The 16,367-nt window shown below is 41.5% G+C and overlaps 1 protein-coding gene across 2 annotated transcripts in view; it reads right to left on the bottom strand.

The window, feature by feature from the left end:
• KCNIP1 (potassium voltage-gated channel interacting protein 1) overlaps positions 1 to 16,367 on the bottom strand; it is a 337,230-nt gene that overhangs the window by 12,615 nt on the left and 308,248 nt on the right. For both annotated transcript variants that reach the window (XM_041750274.1, XM_041750275.1), the window contains exon 2: positions 61 to 185. In XM_041750274.1, the coding sequence (XP_041606208.1) occupies positions 61 to 185 (125 nt within the window). The remainder of the gene's footprint in view (positions 1 to 60; positions 186 to 16,367) is intronic.

Below are 16,367 nucleotides of genomic sequence, written 5' to 3'. Positions count from 1 at the left end.
CCCTGTTGGCATTTGGGTGAGAAATCCTGCCTGGGCCTTCAGCTTCCCTGTGGGCCTTACATTTTTGAAGCCTCGATAAAGGACTTGCAGCTCCCTCTTGGTAAAGTTGGTCTGGGCCTCAAGCTGCTCCAGTCCCTCTGGCCGATGGCAAACCATGGTCATCTCCAACTCATCTTCAATCTTATCTGGAACCAGAGGAGATGGAGTTGGAGTGGCTGACCTCAGTGGCCACTCGTCAGACCACAGTCTTGGTTGTCAAAAGAGTGGGTGGTGTGACCTGGGACACAGGGTCGTGGGCTGGGGTCACAGTGCAGATGACCTTTCTGCCTTGATCCCTCCCCCCCACCTCCCCTGTCCCTTGCCTAGTCACTTCTGTCTCACACTTCGTCTAGCCATAACTCCAGCTGTGTCAGATGCCACACAAGAAGGGAGCTTCAGGCAGGAGAGAAACACCTTCCAAGTGGAGATGAGGGTAGATGGGCTAAAAATAAGTCTATACAAAAACATTTCCCTTTTTTTCAAAGTAACTTCTTCACATATTCAATTTGCTGTCCCCCCTGAACCATCTGAATATTCCAGAGAGACACAGGTAAGTGAGTGGAATGATTAACAGCTCCCAAATAGCAAAGAGAAAATCTATTAAATACGTAGAGCAAAGTCTTACCATTTGGTACAATTAGATGAAGCTAATACGATTTAGCAAAAAGTTCCAATTATGGCATGTTAAATATTAATTCAAGAATATGAATGTATTTTACAGAGTTGTTTTTATAATATATACTAGATATTCTTAAATAGGAAAATGACTTAAATGGGAACCAGTTGATATAAATCAAAGCTTCTGAAGCATTTGAAGGGCTCAGAAAACAGTTGTCTGAAGTAGCAGTGTGTTTCTCCACTAAGTATGACAATGTAATGTAATTTTCCACTAGTTTTTGAGAAAGTGTCAGTTAAAGCAAGAGATTTGCCATTGCCTCCTGAAGGATCACAACCTCCAAATAAGTGGAAGTTTCAATGTTTTACCATCCCAGAAGGCTAAATGAGTGTTTCCTGCCAGACGCTTTCTATAAATTTACTCCAATCAAGAATCAATTGTCGGCTAACCTTTTCTGCCCGTTGTTGTCATGCAGACATTACCCAATCCATATATTGAACGACTGTAAATCTGGTTTGGCAAGAATAGTGATGAGATGGGCAGGGTGCTGAGAATGCACACACACACCATGTCACATCCCATGAGCATAGAGAGTGGGGACAGACTGCATTTCTGTCTGAGAGAACAGGGTGAGCAGGTGCTTAACACTGAGTACATTTCTCCAGTCAGTGCCAAGCTCTTGCTACCAGATTTTCTCTCCAATTGTCACTTTTTCTTTTGAGACTGTGATCTCAATACAAAAGGAATCCATCAAAGTGAGTTTGTATCTTGGACATCTTCCCTAAGGAAATGGACGTTTGGGTAAGGTTCCAAGGGAGAGACAGAAGAACTTGGTAATAATCCCCAATGATTGTCTTTCGTATGTGCTGGGCAACAGGTATCACTTTATCCTCCCGGGAGTTGGGCAGATTATTCAATATAAATAAGATACTCTGATAATACAACATAGCTACAAGTGACTGATTTCTTTGTAAGTCTTACAGAGCCTTTAATTATTGTTATGTTTGTTATTAACAAGTTAAGTAGTAATTACCTAAACACTGCAGCATTTCTATGTAAATCAAAGGGCCAATTTCCCTAAAAAAAAAAAACAACTCTTCCCCACATAAATCTAATTCAGAAAACTCACATATATTTTTAGCTCATTTTAAAAGAGAAATAAAATTGTTAGTTTAAATCTCCAGTATTGGATTTAATAGCAATTTTATTTTGAAAAGTATACAGATATTTAAAACTCTGAGAAGAGGTGAACTATGAAAATGTAAACCAGGAAGACAGAGATGTATTTTTTGGAAGAAATGATGTATTTTTGCAGGTGTCTGGTATATATTTCCCAGCTTAACTTATCCAGAAGCTAAAAAGACTTCTTTTATAGTGTTGTCTCATTTCTATTAATCTTCTTGTGATTGAATTCTTCACCAGATCAGGGAAGTCTCTGCGGAAGTTTGAGAGAATCTTTCTGCTTCATAAGCGGCACTTACCATCTCCTTTATTATAAATGCACTAAGTAGTTACTGAAATATCAAATATTAAGCCCACTTCATTAAGGGAGAAATAAACTTTATCAATAAATGGTTTGTTTGCTGTCTGGGCAGCAGGATCAATTTCCATATCGGATTCAGTAATATCTGAATATTGGGATGCTGACTGCCAAGCTTTGCTTTGCTTTTGCTTTTCATCACCTTCTAATTGTCAGGCTGCGGTAACATCAGTCACTGAAGGAAATTCATGTCTTTGGGGCTCGAGATGCTGGGAAATAGCTTGCATGTCTTAAACCAGTGGTTCCCAATTTTTTTGTTTTACTGTGTTTCAGAGGAAGAGCTACAATTTACATCACAATCCAGTATGCACAAACATATAAACAAAGATTTTATGAAATATTTTGAAGCAAAAATCTCCTTAAACACTTTCCCCTGTTAATGTGAGATGTACTCTCTTCTCACTTTTAGTCTGGTCCTTTCTAAAATTATGCTGATTGTGACCATCATGTGTCATTACCTGTGGATGGAAGACGCTAAGCTGTCTATACATGTGGCAACTTTCTAGAAGGGCCCACATCTCAGCATCCCCTTCCCCCATGCCTGCTCTCCCTTCCCAGCCTTTGTCTGGTTCCAGCCACTGTAAAGACATTCTGAAGAGATTTCTGAAGGGGCTTCTGAGGTTTTCACATTCCTCCTGTTGCACCTACCCCACTTCCCAACAACCTCCAGGGAGTCCCTGGGTGCTGCCCAGGTGGTCCCAGTAAAGGAAGCAGGGCCGCTCAGCTCCCTGGATGGAGGAAGAGGACAACAGAATTAATAGGTGGGGAGCCTCCCTGACAGTTTCTTTTTGAGATCTGCTAAGAGTCTGCAAGGGAAAATATTGCTTATTATTACTTTTACTATTAAAAAATTAAAAGTAATGGTGAGCCAGTTAGTAAGTCAGACTGAGTTTGGATGATAGACATCAAAATTAACGTAGAAATGTAATACTATGGCGATAACTACATAACAAGAATAAATTAGAATACTTTCTGTTGGTAAAGTACTTTTAGTCTGTAAAATGTTGCCATGCCTGTTGTCCCATTACAACCTTGTATGTGTTGGGGAGTGAGGGACCATTACCCTCTCTATCCGAATATTAGATATTTTAAACATGTGGAGCCCATGTTAAGGACATCTCTTCCAAGCTCTGTGACTAAATGGCTTTGCCTGAGTCACACAGCCAGTTTATGACAGAACAGGACCTAGAATCCAACTAGTCCAGGGTCTCTTTTATAGATCTGGCTTCCAGTGCTCCTATACTGGCTTCCACTTCCCTCAAACACAGACCACAAATTGGTTTGTAACCAACCTTACAAAGTAACAGGAGCAGGGCTCTGTGCCAGAGTTCAAGTCAGACCCCTAGACTATGAGCTGTAGGAGGAGGACACAAGCCTTTGGTCTCCTCCCTAGTGAGGTGTCTCCTCTGCTAGCTCCTTCTCCCTGGACTAGGAAATAGTCTCTCCATCGTGGCATCTCTGGGTTGGATTTTATAATCATCCATCTAGTTTCAAAGTTACAAAATGGTGGCCCTCGAAATAGAATGTAGCCCAAAGATTGGTCTTGTTTGGTGTATAAAATGTGGTGGGTTTTATGTTTTTGGAATTAACTGACAATATTTAAAGATGAGAGGTTGACAAAATTAATTTTTAAAATTTCTCTTGGAAAATGGGATTATCTAACAACTTTGATCTTAAATTCTCACAAGGCAATAGTTTACAGGAGCTGAGCAGTAGCTATTCCCTCTGAGCAGCCAATGCCTCTATTGCTCCCTTTCTTCACTTGTGGCTCACTTAGCTCATTTATGCTACCTTCCTGGCTCCATTGGCATTTGAGTTTTTGTGTCCTGATTTCTGCCTGCTTACCTCCCACCTACCTACCTTTCTCCTACCTCACTTACCACCCAGTCAACCAACTTTTCTCTCCCTATTTATTTAAACACATTCCACTTTGTTTCACAAAGGACTTAAAACTGATTATATGAAATAAATGTAATAAAATAAAAAGAGATAAAGTAATAAGAAAAAACCACCCCAGAAAATGTTGAGTAGATTAGGAGGTCAAGACCATGGGGGAAAAAGAGAACTTAGAAATTCAGGTCATTTGTTCCAAGCAGTGACTAACTTGAGCCACAAACTGGCTCTGAGCTTTTATATATGTCTTGTTGCCCATGAGAGAAAACCATAACAATTTCATAGTGGGAGCAAAGCTTTTCCTATAACTTGTCTCTAAAGAATGTTTCCGACTGTTTCTATATAGGTAGGGTTTGCTAACAAGGGGCAAAGAAAATTGGTGAGTGAGTAGAACAATTACAAAATATAATTGATTAAGAAGCTTTTCTTTTGAAAGTAATGTGACCAAAGTAGTCAAGTTAGTTTAAACTTTTTTACCTCTCTGATACTGGTAATACCACCAGGCGATGTCTAGGAAAAAGTAAGAAAACATTTTACCAAATCCATTCATCAAAAAAACAAAACATACTTTTATTTTCCATGGAGATTGCACTCTGAAGGTGTCCAGGTCACCATCCAGCTCGACATATGCAAAGAGATCTTGTAGCAGAGCTGGGGCTGACCTTTTCCCTATTCTTTTCCCACAGTCTGAACAGGCAAGAGCAATGGGTCACCTCGCAGTGCCCACGGCTCCCAGCAGGGGGCTCACTGAGCATGCCCGCAGCCATGCAGCCATGCAACCTGAAGAGAGATGGAATGGCATGGGGCAGAGGATGCACGGATGTGGATGGGTCCTTGGAAGTACTCGCATATTTGATTGAAAAGTGTCTTATGTGATACCCTTCACAACAGAGGCCCCATTATTCCCCTCTGCCGCTTTGGCATTTGAATCTGCGCGTTTTGTAGGATTCTGTATTTGCTTGGTCAACCATCACCAATGACATATCTACTATGCACATTTCAGTGAACGAAACAACTCTATTCCCTGCTCTCCCGGAGCTTACAATCTACAACCCTTTTCTCTCCTTCTCTCTTCCCTTCTCGAGCTTGATAAGTAGGGGGTGGGCTGTTGAAAAAAACTGATTAGCACCTTAGGACGGGTGAGCAGAGTGGATGCAGGTGAAGTCCCCTGGTATGCTGAATACAAAACATAAGACAAATAATCAGACCTGGAAGATCTGCTATGGCACGATGGAGCTGGGCGGGTCCACGTCCCAGAGAACAGGAAATGGGGGGCTTTACTTGCTGCTCTCCTGCTGGTCTTTTGGGGCCTCTTTAGGGGTCAGCTTGGTTTTTCCTTTGTGGGCCATTATTTGAACTTCCTCCTGTCCTTCCATCACTCCTTTTTTTTTTTCCTTCCATCACTCCTGATGGAGAGTGTGTCATACAGCCCAGCCTTCACTTTAAGTGTGTTTTGATCACTTCCCACCCACATTCTCAGACAGCATTGGTTTATTTTCTGCTGTCCCTAAAGGTGGTGGTACTGGTAGATATCCACTCATAAATATTTCTGTCTTGTGTCCTGACCTGAATCCCCTGGGAGAAGCTTATTTTGCTAGATTTACTTGCTTTCTTTTATCACTCTGATTAATCACACTTACATTCATTTACTTTTTCTAATAGATAAAGTTTAGAGAAGCTTTAGGTTTACAGAAAAGTTGAGCAGAAAATACAGAGTTCCCATGCCTGTCACCTCATGGTTTCCCCTTAGTCCTGGTATGATATATTTGTTCAGCTGATGAACCAAGATTAAAATATTGTTAGCTAACATCCATAGTTTACATTAGAGTTCATTGTGTGGTATAATTCTATGGGTTTGACAAGTGTATAATGGTCTCATATTCAGCACTACAGCATCCCACAGAATAGTTTCATAGCCCTAAAAACACCTTGGTAGCATTTTTGTGGAGGTATATCTATAAATATGTATTGACCATCACTGCCATGCCAGGGATGGGTTTGGAAAGAGGTGAAAAGATGTACTGTCAGTTCATATGGAGCTCTCTGACCGGCTGGGAGATGCACACAGAGACCAAGATCACAAACTCAAAAGCCACCAGTAGTCAGTACGGAATTTAGATGAGTCAGGTGCTAGGTATACACCAAGAGAGACTAGCAGGGACTGAGAACTGGTGAGTTATTGCCCCATTAAAGGGGAACAGCTCTTACACAGCCAGTTGTTATTATGTAGAATTTAGGTTCAGGGAGTCCAGATCTTTAGATTTTTCTCAGGAGCTGCTACAATTAAAAGATTGTATCTTGATTCTTAGCTGTTATTAATGAGCTTAACATTGGGAACATACAGCATGAGCCAAATATAATATTCCTATTCATAGGATGCTATGGGTTGCTGGTCTGGAACTCTTCCTTGGTAAATCATGCCAAGTAGCAAGTAGTGTGGATATGGCTAAGACACTTGGGAGCCAAGAATGAAAAAGCTCTTGATGAATGTCACCTGGAAGGCATAGGATTGGAAGGGGTGACAGGGATGGCTTCAAGAGAAGGTGATAATTTATTTGAATCTTCAAGGAAAAGGGGAACAAGGGAATAGCCTATGCAATGATACATAAGCCAAAAGGCCCAGGAATGGTGAGCATTCCTACAGCAGAGCTGACTTCTCACTGAGAACAATTTGAAAAGGAGGATTAAAAAAATGAGTCAATTAAAAAATTTTTTAAAAAATTAACATAGAAACAACAAAAAGACACCTGAAGCCTGGGGTTGGTGGGGAGCAGGGGTAAAAAGCAACACTTGTGTTTGAAGGTACTGGAGAGCTACCAAGGTATCCCATCTTTAGAAGCCGTGATTCTGGAGGGAAGAAAAACTCATTATGGTGAGCCTGACAGTCAATGCTGTTGTTCATCTCACAGTGTATGCTGATTTATAAGTGGCATGGATAATGAGCTTGAGAAACTGAGCAAAAAGGGTCTGCTAAGAGCAAAAACGTAAGCAGAACTTTCACCAATCTGGGAAGACAAAAATAGGATCAGTTCTACTAAGACATTCAGGGCTCAAGGGGTCTCAGAGGAGGGATGCATAGACATAAGCCTAATCGCCTGAGCTATCCCAAGGGACAGAGGTCAAGGGAAACGAAGCAAGAACTGTACCCCAAGGTTGCAGAGCTAAACGGAGCTCTTGGCAGGCTCACAGTGTAACGGGGTATCAGAGTCTTCTAGGAGGGGGTTCTTGGTGAACATTCAGGTTTTCAGTTTGGCCCGGAGAGGACTATGTTCTAGGAGAAAGGGCACATCAGAAATAGATCAGGTCTTTCAAAGATCGAAATCCAGCCTCAAAACAGCCCAATCCCCATTTGGATTAAGTTCATCTGCTCCTGCTCAGTTACCTTGCACGAGCTGAAGGCTCAGCCAGATAGTGTTCACATTTTGTATTCTAATGCTCACCACTCATTGAAAATTTGCCAGACATATTAAGAGACTGGACCGACAGAAGACAAAATATAGTAAATAGATTCATTGGTGATCTAAATATTGGATTCATCAAGAGTGAGCTTTAAAATGATGGTGAAATATGCTCAAGAAAATAAAAAGATGGAGATTCCACTAGAGAATCAGAACCTATAAAAGTAAATGAAAAGTCCTAGAATTAAAAAACATACTATCCAGGATTAACAACTAAATAGATCAGTTTAACAGCAGGATAGTCACAGATGGAAAGAGAATTAGTGATTCAGTGATAGGTCAAGAGAAAAATATACAGACTGATATACACATAGAGAGAAACATGGAAAATACAAGCCCATAAAAGAGACATTGGATGTGAAGAAAAGTTCTACATATATGCCACCGGAGTTCCTAAACAAGAGGAGATAAAAAATGATGTCCAAGCAATATCTGAAGAGATAACAACTGATCATTTAAAAAACTGGATGAACGAGATTGAGCCACAAATTCAAGAAGCATAAACCCAAGCAGATAAACACAAGGAAAAGCACACTGAGAACATCACAGTAAAACCTGCAATACAACGACAAAGAGGGAACCTTTGATATAAGACAACAAACTTCAGATAAAAAACAAGCCCTAACTCAGTACTGCTTGTGAATCTGAAGACACAGAAAAGATAGAGGTGAAAGGATGGAAAGTGATACAACATGCAAACACACATCAAGCAAAGCAGGCGTGGCTATGTTAACATAAGATTAAGTAGAATTTCAGGCAAGAACCTTTGCTAGAAAGAGGGAGTTTGCATCATGAAGGCACTATCCATTAAGAAGATACAACAATTCTAAATTAGTATGCACAAATAATATAATTTTCAAGTACATACAAAGCAAAGACTAACAGAGAAAAGGAGAAATAGCAAATTCACAGTCATAACTGGAGATTTCAAAACTCCTTTCTTAGCAACTGATAAAAAAATCGATTAAGATAAAGAGGATATAAACAGTGCAATTAACCAATGTATCTCCATTGATAGGAGTGGAGCTCTTTACTCAACTGCCACAGAGCTCACACATTCTCAAGTGCTCAGAGAACATTGACCAAAACTGACCACTTCTTGAGTTATAAAGCCAATCTCAACAAAGTCTAAAGAACTGAAATTATTCAGAATGTTTTCTTTTTATTTGTTTGTTTATTTATTTATTTATTTATGATTTTATTTCTTTACTCATGAGAGACACAGAGGGAGAGAGAGGCAGAGACATAAGCAGAGGGAGAAGCAGGTTCCCTTTGGGGAGCCTCATTTGGGACTTGATCCCAGTACCCTGGAATCACGACCTGAGCCAAAGGCAGACATTCAACCACTGAGCCACTCAGTGCCCCTATTCAGAACATTTTCTACCCACAGTGGAATTAAACAAGAAATCAAGGGAAGAAGAAAAAAAAGACATTTCCAAATGTTTGGAAATCAAACAACATGGTTTGAATTCCTAAGAAACCCATGTATGGAAGAAGAAATCTCATGGAAACTAGAAAGCATTTTGAACCAAATGATAATGAAAATACGACATATTGAAACTGTGGGACACTGTGAAAACTGAACCCAGAGGGAAATTTAAAGAGCATGACATACTTGAGCTGCAAATAATTTAGGTGACAGTGTGCATAAAATTGAATGCCGTGCTGCCTCTTGAAATCATATTTCTAGTGCTTCCAATGGTTCATTTTCAGTGTGCCTAAACTATGTTGGTTACATTAAAGACTGTATTAGAGATGGCATGCTGGCATTTGAAAATCTGATCTTTTCTCTCTCCTTAAACATGGTTGATTGGTTTATTCTGGATGAGTTTAACACCATCTTTTGGTTGACAATTTACCCCATTATAATGAGGAGTGAAGATCTCGGTGGCACCTGTATGGAACCAAGGGTAAGGAGCTGGGGTATGGTGTGCACAGAGGGACGAGTTTCATTTGGTCTTGAAGTATAATCCTGGAGGCTGAGATTCTTATAGCCAGGGCTTGGAGGTTAGTCATAAACTCACTCAGACACACACAGCACACACAACTCATCAGCTCTGAATTTTATAAACTTAACGATGAGTCCCGGGAGTGCTGAGCTGAGCTTTGATAAAGATTTTTTGAGTGTTCTGGACATTTTTTTCAGTCTTCTTGCTTCAATAAAACTCAAATCATGTTTTGCTCCAAGCGTTTGTTCTCTTAATCTTGAAGCCCTCCTGCCCCTTTTAAGCAAAATTGAATTTATACATTTCTCATTCATTTACACTTCAGTCCTGAAAATCTTCTGAAAAAAAGAGTCCTATAAAAAAAAATCTTTGAGTACTGCTATTTCCATTAGATGGACTTGAAAATTCTTCCATATATAGTGTATTTCAGTTCTGTGACCTTTCTCTCAGAATAAGGGTGTTTTTGAATGTGGCCTTCAGATCAGCATATTGGGTGAGGTATGTGGAAAGGGAGTGTCAGATGTACCTTGGAAAGTGGTGGTAGTAGAGATTAACTGCCAGAAATATAATGTGATTATTAAAAGTCCACAAAGTCATTAAACAGACCATGACATAAATCACAACTCTGTTGTGTGACAGCATGAAATTCACACATTTTCCAACAAGACTGGAAAGACAAACTACTAGGAAAGAAGTAAATCATTTAGATCCCAGGGTTGGCAGCCCTAAATGATGTCTCAGGACAAGGAGCAAGGTCACATACGTTAGGGACTCTTGTGTCCCTTTGCTTCCATGGCAATATTGCAGTCCAGTTAAGCCCCTGGCCAGGCGGTGAAATAGTGTCTCAGCCACAGGTGGAAATCTCTAGGTGATGTTTAAATGGACTCTGTATCTGAATAAAGTATTCTGGATGATTTACTTAGATGGCACCAGTAGTCTCCACAGCTCCAGGGAGCAATTAGTCACACGAGGCTCAAATCCTACAGCCAGCTGGCATTCGGGAGGCAGTGGGAAACCTCCTACCACCTCTTCTTTGGTCTCAGCTGGCTACTGCCCTGAAGTTCCAGCACATGGAGATGGCCAGTTCATGAGTGCTGGCTGCCCTGTGTTGGGGATGGGGGACACGTTGCCCAGGATAAGTGAGTCTTGAATATTTCTGTAGGAAGCAAGAGGATTGCATAAATGGGATTTTGTTGCTCCTCTTGACTGAGAGGCTAACATGTCAATTCACTGTAAATGAAGGGGAGAAGGGAGTAGAAGTATCCATAGAGAAGGGCATTGCTAGTTTTAAGTTGGAAATATGAAGGTGCTGAGAGAGGTCAAAAAAATTACTCAAAGGAAAAGTAAAATTGCCACATAAATAGGACTTCTCCAAGATTGGCACAGAATTTTCTCATCAATGGAAACTTAATGGATCAAGGTCAGACTAAGGTGTGAAAAGCCAATCTTTCAGCCTGTTTTTGTTTTTTTTTCAGCCTGCTTTTTGAAGAGTAGTTCACTGCTTTCCAGCTAACTCGGCAATTTGCCAGGTGATGGGTTTCCAAGCAGAGGATTTGCTTTGGTGGGCTGGTAAATGTTTAACAATTGGCATTTGGGGATGGTAGAAAAACCTGATGGATATCATTTTCTAATATCTTTGGTGTAAATATTCCCACCAGGCTATCAATGTGAAGTCACTGGACGTGGATTTGAGAAGTGAAGCGCGCAGCCTGTGGGTATGAGCCGGCTCCATCATATTACTGCTGCTATGTCAGAATAGCTAGTGTATGTTTAATTATCCCAATTAGTGTGCTAAGGGCCTGAAAACCAAATTCATAAAGTAGGTTTAGCCCCTGTAATCCAACCAAATAAACCTTTTCATTGTTGTTATTGTGAAAGTAAAGTTCAGTGCATCATATAGAATAACACAAGCAGGGAAATAATGGAGATTGGCTGGGTGAGCTTTTGCTGGAATTCAGTATTAATGCATCTTCATATTAAGTACCTGTCTTGGGGAGCTCAGAGAGCATGGTAATAGTTTTAGGATTGATCTAATCATCTGGTTGTCCCTAGGAGGTATATCGTTATTAGACTAATTTTATAATCATACCCACCTTGTAGTTGTGAGTCTAAATGAGATAAGATATGTAAAGTGCTCTATGCACATAGTAGGTGCTCAAAAATGTTATTTTTTTTTGGAGACAACTATCCAATTGTGTGTCATGTCCATGATGTTAAGTGTTGAGGGTGATTCTCAAAGGCAGAATCCAATAATCAAGTCTGTAGATATTTTCTAGACAATGATTATGCCTTTTCTGATGGATCTAGTTAATTAAATGTGTTCCTCTTTAATATAGGAAGATCTGTTTGTTTTGTGACTTACTCTGTCAGAAAAGCATCCAATTGTGAGCTCAGGTTGGACATTAACTGGCTAAAGGGAATATTATTATTCTGTATTAACTGCAGTGGACATAAGCAAACACAAGATTCTGGTCTGCAGATTGCCAGGGAACAGGGCTGAGCATCTGTGAGTTGTGGACACCAGAAACACGGGGCCTGGAGTGTTAAGTCAACAGATCTAATAATTGATCATCACTGGGAAATTTCCTGCCTCTTCTCCCCTAGAGTTATTACATGGCTCCATGTCCTCTGCCCTTAATAATCCAGACAGTCAAAGTGTGTATTGTTTTGGTCCATTTCTTAGCTGGAGAAGGGAATTGGACATTGCCCTCCACTGGAACATGTACTGCCAAATGCAAGGACTGTAGCCAGTTCATCGGAGAACGGATGTCTGCCTGCCCAGAGGCAGGGAGAAGATGGCAAGGTGTCATCTGCAGGACTCGGCTCGGAAGCCTCTTAACTGTGCACTTAATAAATGAAGCCTTGGCAGACATACCTTGAATTATTAATGACGTTATTCAGCTTTGATTGTTTCCTTCTTTTGGGGAAAGGTTATTCACTCAAATGCCTTTGATTAGACTATACAATACATCACAATTGGGCATATTTTATGTGCAACTTTATGGTGATAATAGTTCTGTCTCATTTAGAAGCAAATCAGACATTATGAACTTCGTGATTTATTAATGTATTGATTTCTATAAATGTCAGCGCATCTCACATCCCGTCAGAGAGCCCGAGAGCAATCAGTGGAGAGCCAATAAAAATGTAAAATGAAACCATCATAAAAAAAGGAAATACTGCCTGTTTCGGAGCCCTGCTGCCTCTCTGAATTGTTTCAGGATCCAGATCATTACCATGAAGGCATCTCCCCTACCCCCGAGGAAACAGCCCACAAGAAGCTGTCATGGGAAGGTCTGTCCTGCTTGTCTATTCTGCATAGAAACGCAAGAAGTGAAGAGTCAGGCCCAGAGGAGCCTCCAGAGCCAGTGCCCAGCCTCTTCATCCTGGAGAATGTGGCAGGATAAGGGGGTCCCTTTCCATCAGCTTTGCCCCATTACCACCTACCAGCTCCCTCCTGAGGGATCTTTAGGATGAAGCCTGGATCCCCCCAGAACAATTTCTCACAACTACCCAGCCGGGGTCTTCTGCAATAGCCACAGTCCTCTGTCTCTGCCAGAGCGTGTCATCAGCTGATCCCAACCCCAGCCACCCTTTAAGCCTGCCTTGAGAGCTCTCTCCTCTGGGCAGCTCTCGCAGACACCACAGGGAAAGCTCTCTGTCCAAACTCCTGAGGCACTTACTATTTCTATCATCACTGAGCAAGTGTCAGAATCTACCCTTGCATGTTGCAGATTTCACTTATGGGAGTGGGGTGGGGTAGGGTATGGGTGGAGAGACTGTGTCTTGTGCCTGTTTTTGTTTTGTTTTTAATTTTGTGTCCCACTCCTGCCATGATGTCTATCCGTTTTGCGTATAGTAGGTACTAAGTGCTCATTGTTTGCTAGAAGTGTGTAGAACAAGAAGCTAAATGGGAAATACATTGAGTCCTGAGAAAGCAGCCAAGAGACTATCTGGGAAGTATTTGGCTAATTCGGTGGCTAATTCTGTCTGACAGTTTAGTTTAGAAATCACAGTCTGGCAGCCTACAGGGTACAGTTGTTGTTTCACTTCTTTTAAATGTGAATTTTGACAACATTTATTTCACATAAAATATGGATTTTTTGGCTTCTCTTTAGAAATTGGAATTTATGTCTGTGTAGGCCTGAATTATCACATTATCACATGGCAACAATTGGCTGGAGCTGAGGAGTGGCTGCTTGCTTTAGACATGGCACTGTTCTCTAGTAAACCTCAGTCCCTTCTACTCCCTATTACCTCCCCAGAATTAAGATCATGGGACAAATCTCTATTATCACTCATCCACATTGCCTGCCTCTATGAGGCCAGTTTAACTGCCTCTTTCCCCCACCCCATACCATGTTTTTCCAAGTGACTTTTGTGTGTTTTGTGATAATCTAGAAACAGGACAATTTCATTTTGGGGGTCCCAAGCAGCATGGAGTAAAGAGGATGCCCTGTGATTAGAGAGGATTTCTTTTTTAAAAAATATTTTATTTATTTATTCATGAGAGACACACACATAGAGAGAAAGAGAGAGAGGCAGAGACACAGGCAGAGGGAGAAGCAGGCTCCATGCAGGGAGCTGACGCGGGACTCGATCCCGGGTCTCCAGGATCACACCCCAGGCTGAAGGTGGTGCTAAACCGCTGAGCCATTTGGGCTGCCCTAGAGAGGATTTCTGTACAGATTCAGGTTGTATCCTGAGATGTATGCTTCTGTGTGGCTAATATCACACGTGCCAAGAATGAGGTAGATTTACAGGTTCTGGTTCAGTGCATTTCAGCACACGTCTGGCTTTTTACAGACAAGAAAACTGAGGTTCAGAGAGGAAAGAAAAAAAATGAGTTTTCCCATTTTAGGAGAAAAGGGTTCAAGAGATCTTATGAGACCTCTCTGAAATAAAAAAAGATGGCAAATAGAAGAGCAAAGACTAATCTCATCATCTCACTGATAGACAGATGTTTTTTGGTATAAGGGACCATCCTATGGGTCGCCCTGGGCTTCATCCTGTGTCTTTGGGGTTGTTGCTCTGTCTTGGCAAGTCAGGGACCAAATTACTCTAAGCTTCTTGCACTTCTGCACTTGAGAATTTGCAGAGCCCAGTATGAAGTGGTAGGAGGGAAGACTCCAAAGAGTTTCAAGGGTCCCTTCCCCATCTCTTCCTCTGCCTCAAGCTCTCTGCCATTCATGTAACATTTCCAATCTTATTTCCCTTACAGCAGACTTTGCTCTGGGTGACAAGCTGTATAAGTCACAGAGCATACAAGTTACAAAGAGATGCTTTTATCCTGCCCTCTGACTTCATAGATATGGCTGCTGGGGGCCAGAGAACCCAGCAGAACTGGACTCTTCCAGGGCCACACATTGGATTCCTGGCAGAGCAGGCTTAAAACTCAAGTCAGTGTTCTTTTCACAGCACCATTCACTCATTCAACAAATAATCACTGAGTGCCTACGAGGTGCCAGCCACTCTTTTAGGCATTGGTGACAAAGCAGTGAACAAAAGGTGGTGAACAAAGCAGTGAACAGAGGTGGTGATGTGTGTTGTGAATGAAACGAAGCAGGGTCCCAGGACTAGAGAGAAATGGGTCAGGGGAGGCATCAGTTTCTACAGGATCGTTAAGAAAGGTAGTAGGTAGCTGAATTGAGCATCAGCAGAAGGGGAGTAATCTGAGCTTTGCAATCAAAATAGTCAGGCTTGAATCCCAGCTCTGCAGCTCAATAGCTGGTGAGCCTGAGCAAGTCACTTCCAGCCTGCAAGACTCAGTCCTCTTAATGGTAAAACGGGCACAACAGCACCCATCTTCCCAGTCTGTTAGGATCAAAGGAACCACTGCAGAGGAAGTACCTGGCGTGTTGAAGGCATTTAATCAAATCCTCTCCTCACGTGGTGGGGTGAGTGGGGGCTGAGTTTCCTAATGAGTGTCTCTGCTTGGCTAAGCAGGGTGCAGCTCTGGAAAGCCCACATGATACTCTGTTAGCTAGGGTGGCCATCTCCAGGAAGGCTTTTGCAGTTTAAGAGGATGCATGCACAAGGATTAACTAGCTGAGTTAGTTTGTGAATCCATTAGTGGGTCACAGGACTCTGAAACTTTTTAATCTGCGGAGTGGTGGGTGGCAACCACTAAGCCTGGAGTGATGCTTTGATGGAACTTTCCAGAGTGGAGCTCTGGCTTGGAATTTCTAACCCTTCTAAATTCCTTGCTGTGAGACAGCGGTTTTTCTCATCATATGAGTCTCAAAGCCATAAAGCTTAAGTTGGATCATAGGAGTCTTTGAAAATTAAATCTCACATTTAAGAAACCCAAACAGCTTCTAGTCATGCCTTTCTGTGAAGCCTTCCTAGTCCTCCCCACTGGCATCTCAAATCCTGAAATACTTTGTCTATAATCGTCACTTATACAGGATTATGGGGTGGGGAGACTGGGCAAGGAGGCACATTTTCCTTTTCACCTTATAGCTCATTAGGGTTTGAAATATGTTTAAAGCTATGTGTATGGGTTGTTTTGATAATTTTAATATTGTGGTTAAAAACATGACATTTCGAGGGGGTAAGTAGATGCTGTTTGTTTCATTGTGAAGATGGTCCCAGAAGTCTGGTCTACTGCATTTGGTGTTAGTTATGTTTGTTGTGATATTGTTTTTATGGAATAATTTTTTTTTCAAACAAAACATGACATTGTGGTGATCATTAGTGCTCATCACCAACTACTCCTGCTTCTCCTCCTTCCATGTGCATGTTTGCCTATACTTCCAGCCCCTCTGAAGTTAGGTGTGATCATGTGGCCAGTCCTAGCCAATCAAATCAAATGAGAACAGGGGTGCTGTGTGTGTCCTTGGGTGCAGGCAGATAGCAAATAAAAAATTTGGGGG

This window comes from Vulpes lagopus, chromosome 3, assembly GCF_018345385.1.
Source record: "Vulpes lagopus strain Blue_001 chromosome 3, ASM1834538v1, whole genome shotgun sequence".
Classification (NCBI taxonomy): Eukaryota; Metazoa; Chordata; class Mammalia; order Carnivora; family Canidae; genus Vulpes; species Vulpes lagopus.
This window is presented reverse-complemented; position numbering and strand designations above follow the sequence as displayed.